This window comes from Notamacropus eugenii, chromosome 2, assembly GCF_028372415.1.
Source record: "Notamacropus eugenii isolate mMacEug1 chromosome 2, mMacEug1.pri_v2, whole genome shotgun sequence".
In the NCBI taxonomy this organism is placed as follows: domain Eukaryota; kingdom Metazoa; phylum Chordata; class Mammalia; order Diprotodontia; family Macropodidae; genus Notamacropus; species Notamacropus eugenii.
The window spans coordinates 503,628,275-503,646,480 of NC_092873.1; the positions used below are offsets into that span (position 1 = coordinate 503,628,275).

Consider the following 18,206-nt stretch of genomic DNA (forward strand, 5'->3'; position numbering starts at 1 on the left):
AAAGAAATAGCAAAATTCAACAAATAATTGGAATTATAGGGTGAGACAGAGTAAAGGGGCAAGGATAAGGCAAAGTTACAAACCTTTGTACAAGCCTGGAAGAATGGTGGTGCCTTCAATTTGGAAGATTAGCTTTGAGGAGAAATAATTAAGACATGCTTCAAATTTAGGTTGGAATTCAGATATGGGTCACAGCCTGTATTGTTGGGCTTGCACATAAAATTATTCTCACTTGAGAGGATTGAGAAAAGGTTATTCTCCACTAAAAGGGCTTTCAAGAACTGTCATCACTTTCCTACCACAACGAGGAAGGCAGTCTATCACTGTGTATATCTTGGAAAGGTATTGCAGGTGGACAATGACTGGACAGATTAACAGAGGGCAAACAGGCTAGATGGCATTTAAGATATTGTGCAGCCTTTTTAATTACTGAAAGTTGGTCCTCACCACCAAAACCTGACTTTTTTTTAAAAAACAATTTTCTACCAGTGATACTGGATAGCAGAGGCTCAACGGTACATACACCATGAACAAAGGATAATGAAAAAGCAGATGACCCAGTGGACAGTGGCAAGACACATGGTGAGGATGGATAGGTTAACACATATTAACAATAATGGCTTTTCACAAGTGGTGAAAATTTCAAAGACCTGAAAACCGGAAAAGGAAGTAGGTCCTTTAGGACTGCTTCAGGAAGTAGTAGCAAGGGTAGAAGATAACATAGCCCAAAGTGTTGCACTGCTGTCTCTCTCAGTGTGAATTTCAAGGTATGAGAGAATTCCTAGGAAGGTTTCCTAAATAGCCAGACTGGGTGTGGGTTTGGATTAACTTCAATGAGTTTTTCCTGGGTTAACTTTGTTGGCTTTACCTTCTTCATAATTTCTAATGGTTGTCCTGCAATCCACTCTCACTTTTAGTCCAATAGCTTTTTGTCCTCTGACTACCCAAAAAAGTTCCAATTCAGACTAGATCTTCATTTCATAGAGTTGATTTTGTGAACACTTTTTCTCTTGTAGGTACAGGAATACTTGAAGTTTTTCAGAGGACCCATATGATTTCTTCCCTCCTCCTCCCCTCTCTCCCCCATCTCTATTTCTCCTTGGCCATGATTAGCTGTACTTAGCCTTCTGGCAGCCTCATCCATGTTGCAGTACAAACATCTGGACTGATCCTGCAGGGGGGAGTTTAGCCACCCTTCCCAACCCAGTGCTGGGGCCAGTGGCCCCAACTAGAGAGGCAGCCTTGAAGTAGTAGACAGAAAAAGGGGTATGGAGGCTGGAGCTGTGTGGACTTTAGCTGCAGTTTACTCTTTGTGGCAAATTATCTAATATTTCTGAACTTTGGTATTTTTACTTAGAAAATAGGGATGCTACTATTTAGAAGACCATGTAAAATTAGTATATGTAAACTGCTTTGCAAATCATAAACTGTAATGCAGTATAAATGACATACTGTATAAATAATTATATGCTGGGTTTTTTTAATCAACTGAAAGGGGTTTATCAACTTCTCACTGTGTTCTAGGCATTACATCAGGAACTTTGGGAAATGCTCTGAAGGCTAAAATATGGCAATGAGCAAAAATCTGAGCTCCTAAGATTCTACTTTACAGGGTTGTTGTGAGAACCTGAGAATCTATTGTAAGGTGCTTTATGAACCTTGAAGCACAATATAGAGAGTGGCACCTGTTGTAATGGTTAGGTTAGTTCTCTACAAGTGATGCTGACCATCTCCTAACTGAAGAGGGGAGCAAAAAGGTGTTAAGCCCAAGCAGAGGACATCGGTGCTCGGGAGCCACGTTGCTTCTTTTAAATCAGGTGTTCACAGAGCAGTTTCCTTATTTTGTCTGAAGTATTCATAGTATTGTAGGATTTAAGATTCTCATATGAAAGGGACTCTCAAGACACTTGGTCTAACTCCCATTATTGTATAGATGAGGAAACGGAGAATAGTAAACGTGTCCACATTAAACAAAAAACATTCTGAAGGTCAGATATAAATTACTTTCAAAATCATGTGCTTATTCGTCCTTCTGTTATGTTCCTTATGCTATTTTTGCTTTACTAGTAAAGATAAGTGAGAATTTAATTTGCAAAAATCCCATTGTTAGTCGATTTTTAAGAATTTTAGTTGTCTGAAATCCTGGAGTAATTTCAGTATACTGTATTTTTTCCTTTTACAGACAGTTCTGACCTGGAACCTGCTTCTGAGTTAGGAGAAGATTTGTTGAAACTTTATAGAAAGCATTGCTGCCCAGACATTGATATTTGTGTTGATGGGAAAAGTTTTCAAGCCCATAGGTAAGTAAAAGAGTAATCAAATTGAGGTCTATACAGTATTATTACCTTAATTATAAAATAAGTATTAATTTTGATAATAGAGGCAGCTAGATGGTACAGTGGATAGAACCCTAGGTCTGGAATCAGAAAGATTAATCTTCCTGAGTTCAAATTTGGCCTCAGACAGTTATTAGCTGTGTGACCCTGGGCAAGTCACTTAACCCTATTTACCTCAGTTTCCTCATTTCTAAAAAGAGCTGGAGAAGGAAATGGCAAACTCCTCCAGTACCTTTGCTAAGAAAAGCCTGAGATGAGGTCACAAAGAGTTGAAAAAGACTAATCAAATTGAAAAGACTAATAAAAATTTTTGATTATGCATACAACAGAAATCAGTAGAAAAACTCTTACCCTTTCAGCATAGGAAATTTAAGTACAGTTCTTAATTCTTTGTATTCAAATGATTTTCCTTTTTTAAAAAACTTTTTATTGCTTTCTTGTATTTTTATATCACTGTCTTTTCCACATAAATCCTCCCTTTTCCCCTACCCAAAATGCCATCTCTTCTAACTAAGAGTATAAGAGGTGCTGGAAAAAGCCCTACAGCCAACTAACCTGCCTGATCACCTGAGTCTACTGGCGTGAGCCACTCCCCAATCTGGGAGAGGCCCCTCCCACTCAGCCAAGAGGTCGTGCCTGGTGGGGCCCAGGCTTGGCTGTTGTGTCTACACAGCACTCAGCTGACTCCTCGATTGTTGTTCTTCCCATTGTCATTTTGCACTTGTTCTCTTGGCTCTATTTCTTTTTTTTTTTTTTCCAGCTTTTACAGAGGAATATTTATTTCAAAGATATAGCAAGAATAAACATGCTAACACCCCACTTTCCCAGAAGGGGGAGTGGGGAAGATAGCTCTTTACCAGCTTAGTCTCTAGGGAGAAAGATTAGGTTCCCATCATAAATCCCAAACAGCATGGTCCCACCAAGTTCTAGGTTCATAGGCTCCCTGGTCTTACATCTTGGTATCGTTACTTCTAAGTGCTTTCCTGCTGGGCTGGCAGCAACATTTAGAGAGGAATCCTGATTCCAAGATAGCCAAGGCTTGAGCAGACCAAAACCCCAAGTCCAAATCTCAGGACCACAGGTCCTGACCACAGTCAGCTTAATTCATGGCTCCCCTTTTGTGGGTGAGCAAGTCCTCTACTCAATGGAGTGCATTTAGGGTTAGGGTTAGGGTTAGGGTTGAGAAAAAGAGATATTTCTCCAATCTGATAAAGATGTGGTTTCTTTTAGCACCAATGTGGTAGGGTACCACACAATGACTTCAACCAGAAGCAAGTCCTTTTCTTCTCCTATGTGGGGTCTTAGATGATCTAGGCATTTTTACATTCTTCCCTCTTGTTTGAAATATTTCCATCCCTTAAGACTTTTCAGGATATTTTACTGTCACAAAAAGGCAAATAGTCCAGGTCAAGTTTCAAGACCAAAGGCCCCCTGGCTTTGCATCCTGGTACCTTTCTGAGTGCTTCCCTGCTGGACTAGTAGCAACATCCGGCCAGGAATCTTGCCTCTGAGGTGGCCAAGGCTTGAGCTCCCAGGTCCCGGGATTCACCACTTGCATTTAGAATTTGAACAGCCTTAAGTTTCTCAGAAAAGTAATAGGTAAGGTGCTCAGATGAGAGGTTAGGGAGTGTGGGAGTGTCAAAGAAAGTAAAAGCTCTTTGTGTGATGGGATTTAGGGGTACTGAGGACCCCAAAATACCTACATGCCAGGTCCTGCTTGAATGAATTCGACTCAAGCCTTCTTAAAGCCCAAGAAAAACGAAGTTTATTAAAGATTCTCCATATTGGGTTGGCTCTTAAGGAGCCTAAGCATTTGTAACGCTTGGATTCACAAACGGGCCAGATAGAATCTCAGCTGGACAGAGTCTGAGCTGGATTGAATCTGAGCCTCTTGGCTCTATTTCTTAAGGAATTCAGTTCCTTTAAGTCTGTGCATGCTGCTTTGAATTCTTCATCTATTTCTTATAGCATAGTAATATTTTCTAACGTTTGTATGCCACAACTTGTTTAGTTATTCCCTAAGGAATGGACTGTCCTTTGTTTCCAGTCCTTTGTTACTACAAAAAGCACTTCTGTGAATGTTGTGATCTATATGGAGCCTTTCTTTCTGCCTTTGACTTCTTTGGGGAAGAGTCAGCTTGGAGCCTGTTGTTAAATTATCAGTGCGAGGAAAACAGAAACCAGCAAATGCTACAAACCAGGATTTAAGTGATGGTTTTGCTGATTGTCTAGTCTTAAGAAAATGATGGAGAAAGTGTTGATAATGCAGATTAAATGTAAAAGTCTGCTGTGCATAGATTTTTTTTACCCAGAAATGTAGTTGTTAAAACGTTTACCCAGCACACCCCTTGGTGTGTGCCTAGCAGGGGCGTTTCTTTGTTACTCCTAAGGCATCTGTACTTAAAATCACCAGTGGATCTGTGACCTAATTGGGGACGGGTGGGAGGATATTCTATGCACTGCTAACAGATGGAGGCCCACTCTGTGTCAGCCTATCTTGTGTGACCGTGGCTTGTCTTTTCCCATAAATTAACTATTCAACTTCTGTTCAGTCTTCTCAGAGCCTTTCTCAGGTTCACTAATGGGTATGGATACCAGTGAAGCTTTCTGTGGGTTGGCTCTTATTCTCAGGAAGGGATTTTTCCAGTTTCCCAGGCATAGATTTCTTTGACAGTATCTTTTCCGCTCCTCCTGTGCCACAGCTCATCTCTGATACATGAGCATCTGCTCATGCCCACATCTATTTTTGTATTGTTCATCAGCTGAACCTCAGCTTCAGACCTCCTGAGTCTCTAGTAGTTTGTGACCAAGACATCGTTGGAACAGTATTGTAACATCAAGATAGGCCTGGTTTTAGGGATACGTTTGGGATCACTAAAGGATTACACCATTTTCCAAAGGCTCTTTGGTCTACTCTTTTTCCTGTTCAGTTCCAAGGCCCCCTCACTATCTGTTTTCAGGGACTATTGAATATATCCACACAATTTACATACATATAATTTCCTAGAATTACACTCTTTCAATTTGTATAGATAATAGATGTTCATATAACATTATACTTGATATATTATTATAACATGCAATGTATACATGTTAAATTATATAATAAATGTATCATATATATTACTATCGTGTACTATTACTAGTTCTATATACTGTTATGATAATATAGCATAATAATACTCTGTATGGTTATACTAGGTAATATTCTAGAATATACAATATATTTTATAATATACCACATGCAATATATGTACAATATACACATATATTATCATATACATATACACATACATAATACATACGTGATCTAAGTTAAGGAGCCTTACACTTGGTGCCATCAGCATAGTCATTCATAAACAGGGACCCTTACACTGTCTAAGAGGGAATTTTTCTTCCACTTGGACTCTCTTCCCTGATAGTGGTAAACACCGTTGGAAAGAATATGTCTCCCTGATTTATACATTTTTGATATTAATAATCTTCAAGGACATTGAATAAAGGTATCACTGTTGTTATATCTTGTTTGATTTTGACCGTGTGCATGAGATATGCCATATTGGGAGTAGAGTCTTTAAGACAATTTTTTATTATACCAACATACTTTTCTTAATAGTCAACAAATAGTTACTGTGGGATCTGGCCTTCTCTACATTTTTCACTCAGTTGTGAGATAGTAGAGATGTAGTCTGCTGTGGAATATCAGCTATAAATCTTATTTGTTCCTTTCTCATTCTTTTCTCAAGGATGTCCTTATTGTGTATGTAGATTAGTCTTATAAAATGTTGTCATGCAAATGTAAGGCAGAATTCCAGGGAAGGGCATGAAGCAACACTGAGGTGGGTTAGAATTGTTTTTGACTGTCACAGCTATGCACACTTTAGGAGGGTATAGGCAGATACAGCGATAGAATCGTATGTGTCTTCTCTTGTCTCCACTGACCCACTGGGTAACATACTGGATGGTGGTCCATGTAAAAAGTGGGATTCATTCTCCTATGGAAGACCTAGAATCTTTGGTGTCCTGATTTCCATAGGATTTTAAGATAGAGGCTTTGCTGTGGCAGCTGTCATGTTGCTGGTTGAGCAGTGGAGTCAGGGAACTCAAGTTGGGAGGAAGGTTCTCAAAATTAACCAGGAAAGCCAACTCAAGATGAGGAAGGGGAAATTAAAACTGTGCTGCCTCAACAAGCTTGCTAGACAGTTTCATCAGCCAGTTCTAACTAGAACTGAGTGTGTGTAAAACCTTATGCATACCAAAGTTCTTTAATAGAATGCAGTCTTATGAGTATGGGACCACAGAGTCCTTTGGTTATTCATAATTTTTGTAGAGATGGAAAAATAGGCAAATGGAGCTGTGTGATAGGAGGAGCATCTGTTTTATGTAGATGCTGGCATTGACTTGACTAAGGAGGTTGTCCTCAGGACTTAATTGGTCTGAAGCAGAGGGGTCAATAGGTCTAGCTGCAACACTCCTGAGCACGGCCTGAATTAGATTAAAATATAATTGGGAAATGTTTAACAAATAAAAATAAAATATAGATAGCATTATATTTTAAAGCTATGTCAATATGCAGTGCACAGGAATTATGGCCCCTGTTTCTGTTTGATACCATGGCTCTGAAGGGCTAGGGTTTGAGCCATTGGTATGGTTTTCTGGTTACCTGCAGCAGAAAAAGTCCAGACTCTGGGAAGATGGAGCTGTCAGGCTTGACAAAACTGCCCACCTCTGTGCAAATATGACTGGAGACTATCACCTTGGCATCTTAGAATTTAGAGATTGTATCCCTTTTTAAAAGTTTTATTAAGTAAATTTCTTTTGATTGGGTTTTTTAATATAGTCCCTAAGTGTTTCTGTTCCAGTCTCAAGCCTGTATTACTGTTGGCCTGAGTTAGGCCTTGCCTAACAGAATGGGGTATATTTATTAATGTTCTCTTTGTCATCTTTTTCTGGAAATAATATCTGATGTTTTTCTCCACACCATAGATATTGTTCCCTCTTTTAGATACCTTGAGAACTGGCCCGTAGGTGTCCTCAAAGGTGTGTTAACTCTCTCATGAGCTGCCTCTGTGTGTGCTCAGCGTAGGCAGCTTCTCCATCTTCTTTATAGCAGGGCCAGTGTCACTTCTCACAACACATCTGGGCATGCAATGTAAGGAATCCAGATGTGGTGACTCCTTTGTCCTTGACAGCAAAGAGAGTTTGTTACAAAAGTCCTGATTGATCTTTTTCATTTTTTCTTGTTTGTTGCCCTTTGCATTTTATCCTTAAATGCCATTAGGATGACTTTGCTTAGAAGTTTTCTTTTAACTGGCTTTCCCCTTTATTGCTTCTTGAATGAGATGATATTTTTCACATTCTACCAGCCCACTCCATAATATTTTTCAAATCAATAAGTCAGTCAGCAAGCATTTGTTAAGTCCCTATTATATTCTAGGCACTGGAGACACAGAGACAAAAATGAAATGGCCCTTGCCCTCATGTTTCATATATACCATATGTATAATATAAACAAAATGTGCCGTTTAAACTGGGTTTTGAAGGAAACCACGCTGAGGTGAAAAGGGATTGCTTTCAGGAGTGGGAGACAGCCTAGACGATGGCGAGAGCTGACAACAAGGCCAAGTAAGCTGGATGTGTGAAGGGAAGTTATGTGTGATAAGCCTGGAAAGGGCTCTAAAAACAAACACACTTCTGTTCTAAACTGGTGATAATCTGCTGTATAACAAACTACTTGGCAAACAGATCAAATTACTGCTGACTGAAGCAGTTTCTAGGGTCTTTTGGTTGCCTCCTTATGGCCATTGATTTTATATTGATTTACATAGAATTCTATAGGAAGTTGTCACAATCAGTGTTGATATCTGTCCTTCTTTTCCTATTTTTGCCATTAATAATGTGTGTAAATAGGTTAAATTGGAATTTTTTTGGGAGGAGAGAATTGTTTTAATTGTTTACCATTTATTTTCTCATTTTTATTTTGTTTTCCAGCTTTGTATTAGTTTTACCGATTCAAAAATGATTACACTTCATTAGTAATCTTTACTTGTTAGTCAAAATGTAACCAATTTAATCTTTTGCTGTGTTTTTTGATGGAGGCAGCTGGTGGCTCAGTGGATAGAGCACTGGGCCTGGAGTCAGGAAGACTTGAGTTCCAATCTAGCCTCAGAGACTTCCTGGCAGTGTGACCTTGAGCAAATCACTTAATTGGTTGCTTCACAAAAGGATCCACTAGAGAAGGAAATGGCAAACCACTCTAGTATCTTTGCCAAGAAAACCTTGTGGACACCTGTGCTAGGCATTGTGCAAGTATTATCCCCATTTTATGGATGATAAAACTAAGGTGCAGAGAGGGTAGGTGACTTATTTAAAGGAAAGCTTACTTTACTTCCTCATTGCTCCGTTCTTACCAGTTACCTTGAATGTCGAACATGCCACTTTACTTCTGGAGCCCCTGGTCAGGGACCCTGAGTTACTGATTGGTGAGTGCCTTCTGTGTGCTCCTCTGCATCAGGCCAGCTGCCCCCATGTGCTTCACTTTACTCTTTTAACCATCCACTCACCATGCTTATGGTTCTGGAACCATAATCAAATCAACACTGCTATCACTCTTGCAAAAGATGTGTCAATCTATGGCTCTATAAATCGATTTTCCTAACTATAGTGCCTTTTCATGCCCACCACTCCCTTGTGTCTTCCCTCTAAGGTTCTAGAGTCTAGAAACTTCTTTTGCTTTTGTTTTTGTACTCTAAGGCTTAGCATAGTGCTTGATACATAGTAAGCACTAAGTAAATGCTTTTCATTCATTGACTCATTGTCCAAAGTCACATAACCAGAAAGTCACAGCTAATGTTTAAATTTTGATTTTTCATGACTTTAAAACTCTTTCCATTACACCATGCAGTCTCTTAAGGTTAGAGGAAACAATGTGTGGGCTAGGAGACTTGAATGAGGGTAGAAAGGCAGTGGTTGTAATGGTCACTATTCCTCTGCCTGTTCTGCTTCTGTGCCAGGAGTTTAGTCTGAAAAACCAAACCATGCCAGACTTTTCCTGTTTACATGTATGATGTTTAAAAAGTTTGAGAGACAGTTTCTGGCAATTAATCATTTTATTAATAAAAGGAATGGTCATCTGAGTGTCTGTCTTGAACCAAAGATAAATCATGGCAGTGGGTACACAGTTTATATGTCCTTGGAAGAGAGTAGGTGATCCTGAGGGTGGCGGTCAACTCTGATTAACAGTTAATGAGAGAGAATGAATATTACCATGAAAGGTGAAACCTATTCTAATGTAGCTTTTGGGGATGTAACTTCGATTATATCATTTACTTCTAAATCACCCCTAACCTTGAGAAATCTAGACCAGCGCTTCTTAAACTGTAGGTTGTGAAAAACTGGCAACAGTAAAAGGTTTTTGAAAGTGAAGTGACCAAAAATTAATTCAAAATCAAGCATGTAATGAATCCAAGGTATTTTAGGCAGCACTTGCCTGTGTTGCTTCGTGCAACTTCACTGCATCCTTGATTCTGAACCCAAAAAATTCTCACTTTGCACTGTGCATGCTGTCACACCACGCAACACTAACAAATGCTACCAGAAACACCTTAGTTCAGATTTGAGACTATTGTGTGTTATGAATTGCAGTGTTTTACTCTACATACAAAATTGTTAAATGAATTTTGGCTTGGGATTAGGAAAGAATTTTCAACAATTTCTGAAATGGCCTTAAACATACTTCTGCCATTTTGTACTAGTATTTTTGCAAAGTGGCCTTCTCAGCCACATAATAATCAATCATAATTGATGATTATAAAATCAAAATACTGATCAACTCTGAAAAACACTGAATATGCTTTGTCGTGCAGTATCAAACATAATGCCAAGATTTAATTCTTTATGTAAAAATAAACAAGTAAATTTCACCTTATTAGTATGCAAATTTGCTTTTGTCTTTAATAAGTGGTAAAATTATATGTATACCAAAGAATTGTTTTAAAATAAATGTCTTTATGATTTATCTTCGGTAAATGTTTGACTTGTATACCTTTATATATACCCAGGGTTGCATAAAAATTTCTTGGGTGAAAAGGTATTGTAGGGGAGCAGAGCCAAGATGATGGTGTGTGAGCAGCTACTCACGTAAGCTCTTAGACAAACAACTTCAGATACCTCTAAACAGAGAATCTGACCAAATTTTGGAGGTGCGGAATCCAGTAGGAGACAGACTGTGGCAGATTCATAGACCAGGATAGACTGGAAGGTCGATGGGAAGGATCTGTTCCACAGAGGTGAGCCCACAGCTGTGCAGCACACAGCACAGCACTGGATGCGCGACTGAGCAGGAAAACCCCCGGGGCGGCCTGAGGCAGCAGCGGAACCGAGAGAGTGACAGCCACTGAGCACCAGCTATCTGCAGCAGCTGCTCCTGAGACTATCAGCCCACAGATTAAACCTCTGTAAGTCACCTACTTGAACTTCCAGGAGCCAAAATGGCAGCATGATCGGTAAATGCTCTCTCCCTCTCCCCTTGTTGACCTCGAAAGAATCATAAAATGCTTACCCAGAAAAATCCTGCATCAGTTGGATCAGAAGAAGGGGCAAACAGTCTCATAGCACCTGAGGTTGGGAAAATCACTAAGGGGGATTCCTCTTACTGTGGTGGAGGTGAACAGGAAGGACTGGAATCCCAGAGGGGTGGTGGAACCTTGCACTAGGACCCAGGCGTGCCTCAGCACTCCAGGGGAAATGGGAAGACAATAGAGCAGCTGAGATCACCAAGCACTGAGCTTGCCTTTGCCTCAGCCCAGCTGAGATCTTATGTGACCAGACCACCCCTCCCCCACACTTAACAAGCTAGCCCCAGGGCTGATGGGGAAACACAAAATGATAAAAAGGCACCTGCCCTTAGCTTTTTTCATACCAGTCAGCTCAACACCAAGTTCTCCAGCTTCTAACTGAAAGAACCAGAAGCCACAACACAAAAAGCCTCACCATCATGAGCAGAAAAAGCAAAGCAAGCAGGAGAAGACCATAGAATCTTTCTATGGAGACAAGGACCAAAACACAAATACCAAAGAGGTCAGTACTGAGACTGTACTGCCATCTAAAACATGAGAAGAGACTATGAACTGCTCACATGCACAAATAGCTCTCCTGAAACAGCTGAAGAAGGAAATAGAAGAAGAACTGGCCAGTGATTTTAAAAGTATGAAAAAAGAATTCACTGAAGAGAACAGCTCTTTAAAAAGGAATATTGAACAAATGGAAAAGAAAGCACAAAACCTAACTGAGAAAATTGGACAAATGGAAAAGGAAGCATAAAACCTAACAGGGAAAATTGGACAAATGGAGAAGGAAGTACAGAAACTAACTGGAGAAAATAATTCCTTTAAAGGAATAATTGGACAGATGGAAAAGGAGATGCAAAAGTTAACTGAAGAAAACAACTTGGTAAAAATTGGAATTGGGCAGGTAGAAACTAATGACTCTATGAGACATCAAGAATCAGTCAAACAAAATCTAAAGAATGTAAAGACAGAAGAAAATGTAAACTATCTAGTTGGAAAAACAACTGACCTGGAAAATAGATCTAGGAGAGAAAATTTAAGATATACCAGAAATACCAGAATACCAGAAATACCAGAAATATAAATACCAGAAAGCCATGCTGAAAAAAAGAGTCTGGACAATATCTTCCAAGAAATCATCAAAGAAAACTGCCCAGAAGTGCTAGATCCAGAGGGAAAAATAGTCATCAAAAGAATCCACTGTTCACCTCCCAAAAGGTGAACTAATCTAAAAACACCAAGAAATATTGTTGCCAAATTCCTGAACTATCAAGTGAAGGAGAAAATACTATAGGCAGCCAGAAAGAAACCATTGAAATATCAAGGAGCTATAGTCAGGATCAGAAAGGACCTTGCAGTTTCCACATTAAAAGACTGAAGGAATTAGAATATGATATTCTGTAAGGCAAAGGAGCTGGGACTACAACCAAGGATCGGTTACCCAGCAAAGTTCAACATAACATTTCAGGCAAGGAGATGGACATTCAACAAAATAAGGGATTTCCAGGCCTTCCTGACAAAAAAGCTAGAACTCAATAGAAAATTCGATCTTTGAATGCAGGTCTCAAGAGAGGCATAAAAAGGTAAACAGGAGAAAAGAAAAACTTGTTACTCAATTTGGACAAACTGTTAATCTTGAGAATTGTACATCTATTATGAAGTATAAAAGGGATATACATAGAGGGAATGGGTATAAAGTAAATGATGTGATGATAAAAATGTGATTTAAGCATGCAAAGGGATTGTAACAGGAGATGTGAAAAGGAGGAAGCAGAAAATGGTAAATTACATCACAGGAAGAAGTACAAAATTACATTATAGTAGAGGAAAAGGGGAGGGAGATGAGCATTGTTTGAGAGGTACTCTCATCTGATTTGGTTAAAGGAGAGAACAATAAACTTTAAGTATATAAATCTAACTCTATAGTCAGTAGGAGGGGAAAGGGGAAGAAATGTGAGGGGAAGCTAAAAGGGAGGGAAGAAGTAGTAAGGGTAAAGGGTGGTAAAAGAGAGGGGGGCTGAAAGAGGAAGGGAATACTGCAGGAGGTGGTGGTCAAAAGTGAAAACTCTATTGAGGAAGGGAAGGGAGATGGGAGAACTAAAAGCACAAACGGTGGGAAAGAAGATGGAGGGAAAGACCAGATAGTAATCATAACTGTGAATGTGAATGGAATGAGCTCTCCCATAAAACAGAGATGGATAGCAGAATGGATTAAAAGCCATAATCCAACAATATCTTGTTTACAAGAAACACATTTGAAACAGGGGGATACACACAGAGTTAATGTAAAAGGTTGGAGCAGAATATATTTGCTTCAGCTGATGTAAGAAAAGCAATCCTAATCTCAGACAAAGCAAGAGCAGAAATAGATCTGATCAAAAGAGGTAAGGATGGAAACTATATCCTGCTGAAAAGCACCATAGATGATGAAACAATATCATTACTAAACATGTATGCTCCAAGTGGGATAGCATCCAGATTCTTAGAGGAGAGGTGCAGGAAGAAACAGACAGCAAAACTACACTAGTGGGGGACCTCAACCTCCCCCTCTCTGAACTTGATAAATCTAACCTCCAAATAAAGAAGAGAGAAGTTAAGGAGGTAAATAAAACTCTGGATAAGGTAGATATGATAGGTCTCTGGAGAGATGGGGATAGAAAGGAATATACTTTTTTTTCAGTGGTACATGGCACATATACAAAAATTGACCATGTTCTAGGGAAAAGGTATTATAAGTGGAAAAAGTTTAAGAAGCCATGATGTAGCCAGAGAACCCCCATCCAGATCTGAACAGAAGACTGTGGGCAAAAGTTCACTTTAGATTAGGCTGAGTGAGGTATCAGAACCTAGATTGAGGAGGATTTAATCCTTTTTGCTGTCTTCAGTTCTGCCCTTCAGAGGCTGAGCTTCTAGCATCTCTCACCTGCCAGGTTAGCGACAGCGAAAAAGTTTAGGGTTAGGGAAGGGAGTGGACAGAGACGTACCTAAGAGCCAAAGTCTTAGGTCACTTATATTTGTAAAGACACAAATATTCATGTTCTCAGCTTCTATATTATTATTATTCTGCCTGATGATAAATCAAGGCATATAGTCAGTGTAACAACTTCAGAGTTCTGTGGCCATTGCTATTAGGAAGAACTGGACCCTCTTCTCATTTATATTGTATTCACATTCTTTGGGTTTGGATTCTCCTATTGTGCTCTGTCAGTTGGCAGATGGGAGTGTACAACAGCATCTGAAACCAGAGCAGGAGTTATGTATGTATGCTAAGTTCAACTCAGGTTGAAGTCTTGCTTGTTCTGGGGAACCAAGTCTCCACAGGAAGATATATCTTATCCAGAGACCATCTGATGAAGATAAATTTCAGGTTCTGGCTTTAAGTTTTCCACTTTATGGGGTCAGCTGTTTTATTTATGAATTGTGTGTGCAAATTCTTAATCCTAGGCTAGCTTCTTTTTATAGCCTGTTCATATATATGAAGAAAATATGAATTTTATTATGCACCTAATAAAAATAATTACAAAGATACATTTGTTGTTAAAAAATATTTCAAAACCAGATAATCCGAGGGCAGCTAGGTGGCACAGTGGATAGAGTTCTGGTGTCAGGAGGACCTCCGTTCAAATCCAACCTCAGACATTTGACATGACCCTGAGCAAATCATTTAACCCTGATTGCTTTGCCAAAAAACCAAAAGGCAAATAACCTCTCAGATTATTTGATCTTAAAATTATAACACTTTTCTAATATTGTGGCTATTTGAGAATTGATTGAATTCCTTTCTCGTTTATGGAGTCCTATACAGAATCCTATAAATAACACTTTCAAGTCAAAAAAAGAACACAGTGTACCATGGTTACTTTAATTGTTTCATTATGTGTAAGATTATGTTAGAAGACCAGGGTAAATACTTGAGAGGGACCGGGATTTGTAATTAGTGTTTTCTGAATTTAGTTTTCTGGACTTAGCTAAGATTCTCTTCAACAATTTTGTTGTAATGACTATTTTTATGTAACGTTTGTAATACATTTTAAAATGAAATTGATAGCCATTTCTTTGCTAATTAGTATTTGTAGTTATAGCAGGAACAGTGAATTTGGAGTCTGGAGGCTTGGTTATATCTCAGAATTATAGAATTTTACAGGTAGGTTGAATATAAGAAGCATGGTCCCGTACAAATAAGTGTCTGAAGTAATTAGACTCAAGTCAGCCATGCCCGATGAGGGGAGCTAAGGACAAGCAGAAGAGTTTCTATTGCTTTAAAGCTCCATTCAGAGAAGAAGGATAAAGGGTTGGGACCTTGGCTTGGGGTGCAAGAGATGATTAAATGGGTAACAGAGAAAGCAGAGCTGCTTAGCCTTTATTTTGCGTCTGATTTCTTTGCCATTGAGAAGGACCTTTGTTCTAGAAATGACAGAACAACTTTTCCAAAAGGGAATTGATACTCAAGGACCTAAGAAGAGGGTGCCAAGCAGCTGTCAAGTAACTCAGGCCACCTGATGTGATTGTTGACTCATTGTCCTGGTATTTGAAAGAGCATGGTAATCAGGAGAGGCTACCACAAGACTAGAAAAGGGAAGATGTCTATGTCTTGATTTAGAGGGGATGAGAGGGCAAGTAGTCAAGAGTGTGAAAAACATGGGTCATTTACTGAATTTGACTGAAATTTCTAGGAAAACCCTAGAAAAGAGATGGTTGAGGAACACTGTAAAAAAAAAATAAGTGGTAATTAGAAAACTAGTTTGTAGATTAGAGGGCTTCTGAGGTCCCTCCATTCTGAATTTCTATGACTGTGATTTTGAAAAGTTCTGGGATGTTTTCTGTTATATTATATCTTAGATACATGCTTCAGGAAGAAAACAGACCTTTCTGTTTTTATCAAATTAAGTCAATAAGAATTTATTATGCAGATATTGTGTGCTAGGCATTGTGTTGGGGATACAAAGAGAGACAAAAAAAAATTCCATGCCCACAGTTTGTTGGAGAAGACAACATGCAAACAGCTATTTAAAAACAATATAGATACAGGACTAATTGGAGAGAATCAACAGAAGCAAGGCAGTTATCATTAAGGGAAACTGGGAATGAATTATAGAAGGTGGATTTTTAGCTGGGTCTTGAGGGAAGCCAGAAGAGATGAGGAATGTTGGAATTTCAAACATGGAGAGTCATTGAGAATGCGGTCAGGAGATTGAATATCTTATGGGAGAAACAGCAAGGAGGCCAGCGTGACACAGAACTGCAGGGTCAAGGGACAAGGTCTAAGAAGATTGGAGCTTTCAGGAGAGGAGGCTATGAAGGAGGTTAAAAGCCTTACAGAAGAGGGCCTGTGTCAGGGATTGGCTGTGTTAGAAGAGACTTTATGAAGGTAGAGCCAACAGGACGTGATGCTATTTGGATCTAGGGAGTAAGAGAGTGAGGAAAAAAATAGCACAGTTGATTGATATGTTGAAGAAGTCCCAAAACATGTATAGCACCTCCTACCTCCACTTCCCTTCTTATCCTAAATTTATTAATGTCTGTGCAGAAACTTTTCAGTTTTAGGTAATCAAAGTTATCTATTTTGTAATTGCTAATAATGCAGTGGTGCAGTGGATAGAATGTCAGGCCTGGAGTCAGAAAGACCTGAGTTCAAATACGGCCTCAGACACTCACTAGCTGTGTGACCCTGGGCAAGTCACTTTAACCCTGCTTGCCTCCATTTCCTCATCTGTAAAATAAGTTGGAGAAGAAAATGGCAAATTCCTCCAGTATCTTCGCCAATGGAATCTCAAAGAGTTGGACACGACTGAAAACAACTGAACAACAAAACTGCCTCTATCTCTTGTTTGGTTAAGAATATATCTCATACTGATAGCTGTGAGAGGTATATGACCTGTTTCTCTTCCAATTTTTTAATAGTATGATCTGTAATGTTAATGTGTATCCATTTAGAATGTATTGTGGAATACGATGAAAGGTGTTACTCTAAACATATTTTCGGCCAATCTGTTTTGCAGTTTTCCCAGCAGTTTAAAATTTTTTTTTATCAAATAAGGAGACTTTTTCCTAAATAATTTGTTTTCTACTTTATCATACACTGGGTTAATAAGGTCTATTGTTTCTGAATCTCCCTTGTCTAATCTATTTCATTGATGTATCTCTCCATTCTTTAAGCAAAACTGGATGGTTTTGAAGATTGTGCTTTATCATATGTTTGTGATCTGGAAGTGCTGTTCCCCTTTCATCTTTTCACAATTTCCTTTGATAAGTCTAGATTGGTTGTTTTTCCAAATGAATAAAGCTCTGCAAAGTATTCCTTTGGTAATTTGATTGGGGCAGCATTAAAAACGCAAGGTGACTTTGATAGCATTGTCCTTTTTATAACATTGGCACAGTCTAGCCATAAGTACCAAATATTGCTCCAAGTATTTAATGCTATTTATCTCTTTGAGGAGCACTTTGTAACTGAATCTGTGCAACCTTTTGTGTGACGTGGGAGGTTAACCTCCAGATATTTAATGTACTTTGTAGTTATTTGGAATAGGATTTTCCTTTCCATTATTTCTTTGTGTTTTTTTATTATTATGTAGAAATATTGTTGAGGACTTATTTTGTGGCCTGCAAATTTACTGGTTATTAATTGTCTATTAATTGGTGTTTTTGCTGATTATTTTCCAAGTAAACCATCATCTCAGCAGAAAGAGTTTTATCACCTCCTTGCTAACTTTATTCTTTAATTTCTTTCTCTTACTGCTCTTGGCAGCATTTTCAGAACTATATCAAACAATAGTGGATAGAGTAGGCATTCTAGCTCCATTTCCCTGTTGATTGGGAAAGGTGTTGGTATATTCCTATTGTATGTGATGCTTGCTTTTGGTTTTAGGTAGGTGCTTTTTATGCTATTTAGAAAGATCACTCTATTCCTATATTTTGTATAATTTTTAGCATGAAATTGTTTTGAACTTTGTCCCAGGTTTTTTCCAATCATGTGACTTTGGAGATTTTAGTTTTTAATATCATTAATTATGTTGATGTTTTTCTAATTTAAATGACACCTAGTTTTCAAACTTAGGCAGTGGTACCCTCAACAATAAAAGGAAAAGTTAAAAAAAGGGGAGTGGGTGGAGTGAAAATGAGAGGAGAGAAGTCAGCAATTGTACCAAGCTCTCCTGACCCACCTCTCTAAAGAATTTTAAAAAGTGCATCAAATTGAATTCTGACAACAAAAAGTCACAGTGAGTTATTTTTCTAGCCCCAGGAAGCTTAAGATGACAAAGAGGTCTGCAGATGCTGGAGTGGAGTCTGGCTGGAAACATTGCCT

At 38.8% G+C, this 18,206-nt stretch overlaps 1 protein-coding gene across 1 annotated transcript in view; it reads left to right on the forward strand.

Moving 5' to 3' along the window:
- Window positions 1–18,206, forward strand: part of BTBD8 (BTB domain containing 8) — a 145,154-nt gene that overhangs the window by 32,111 nt on the left and 94,837 nt on the right. Inside the window, 1 exon segment of the mRNA XM_072649072.1 lies at window positions 2,183–2,300. Within this exon segment, the coding sequence (XP_072505173.1) occupies window positions 2,183–2,300 (118 nt within the window).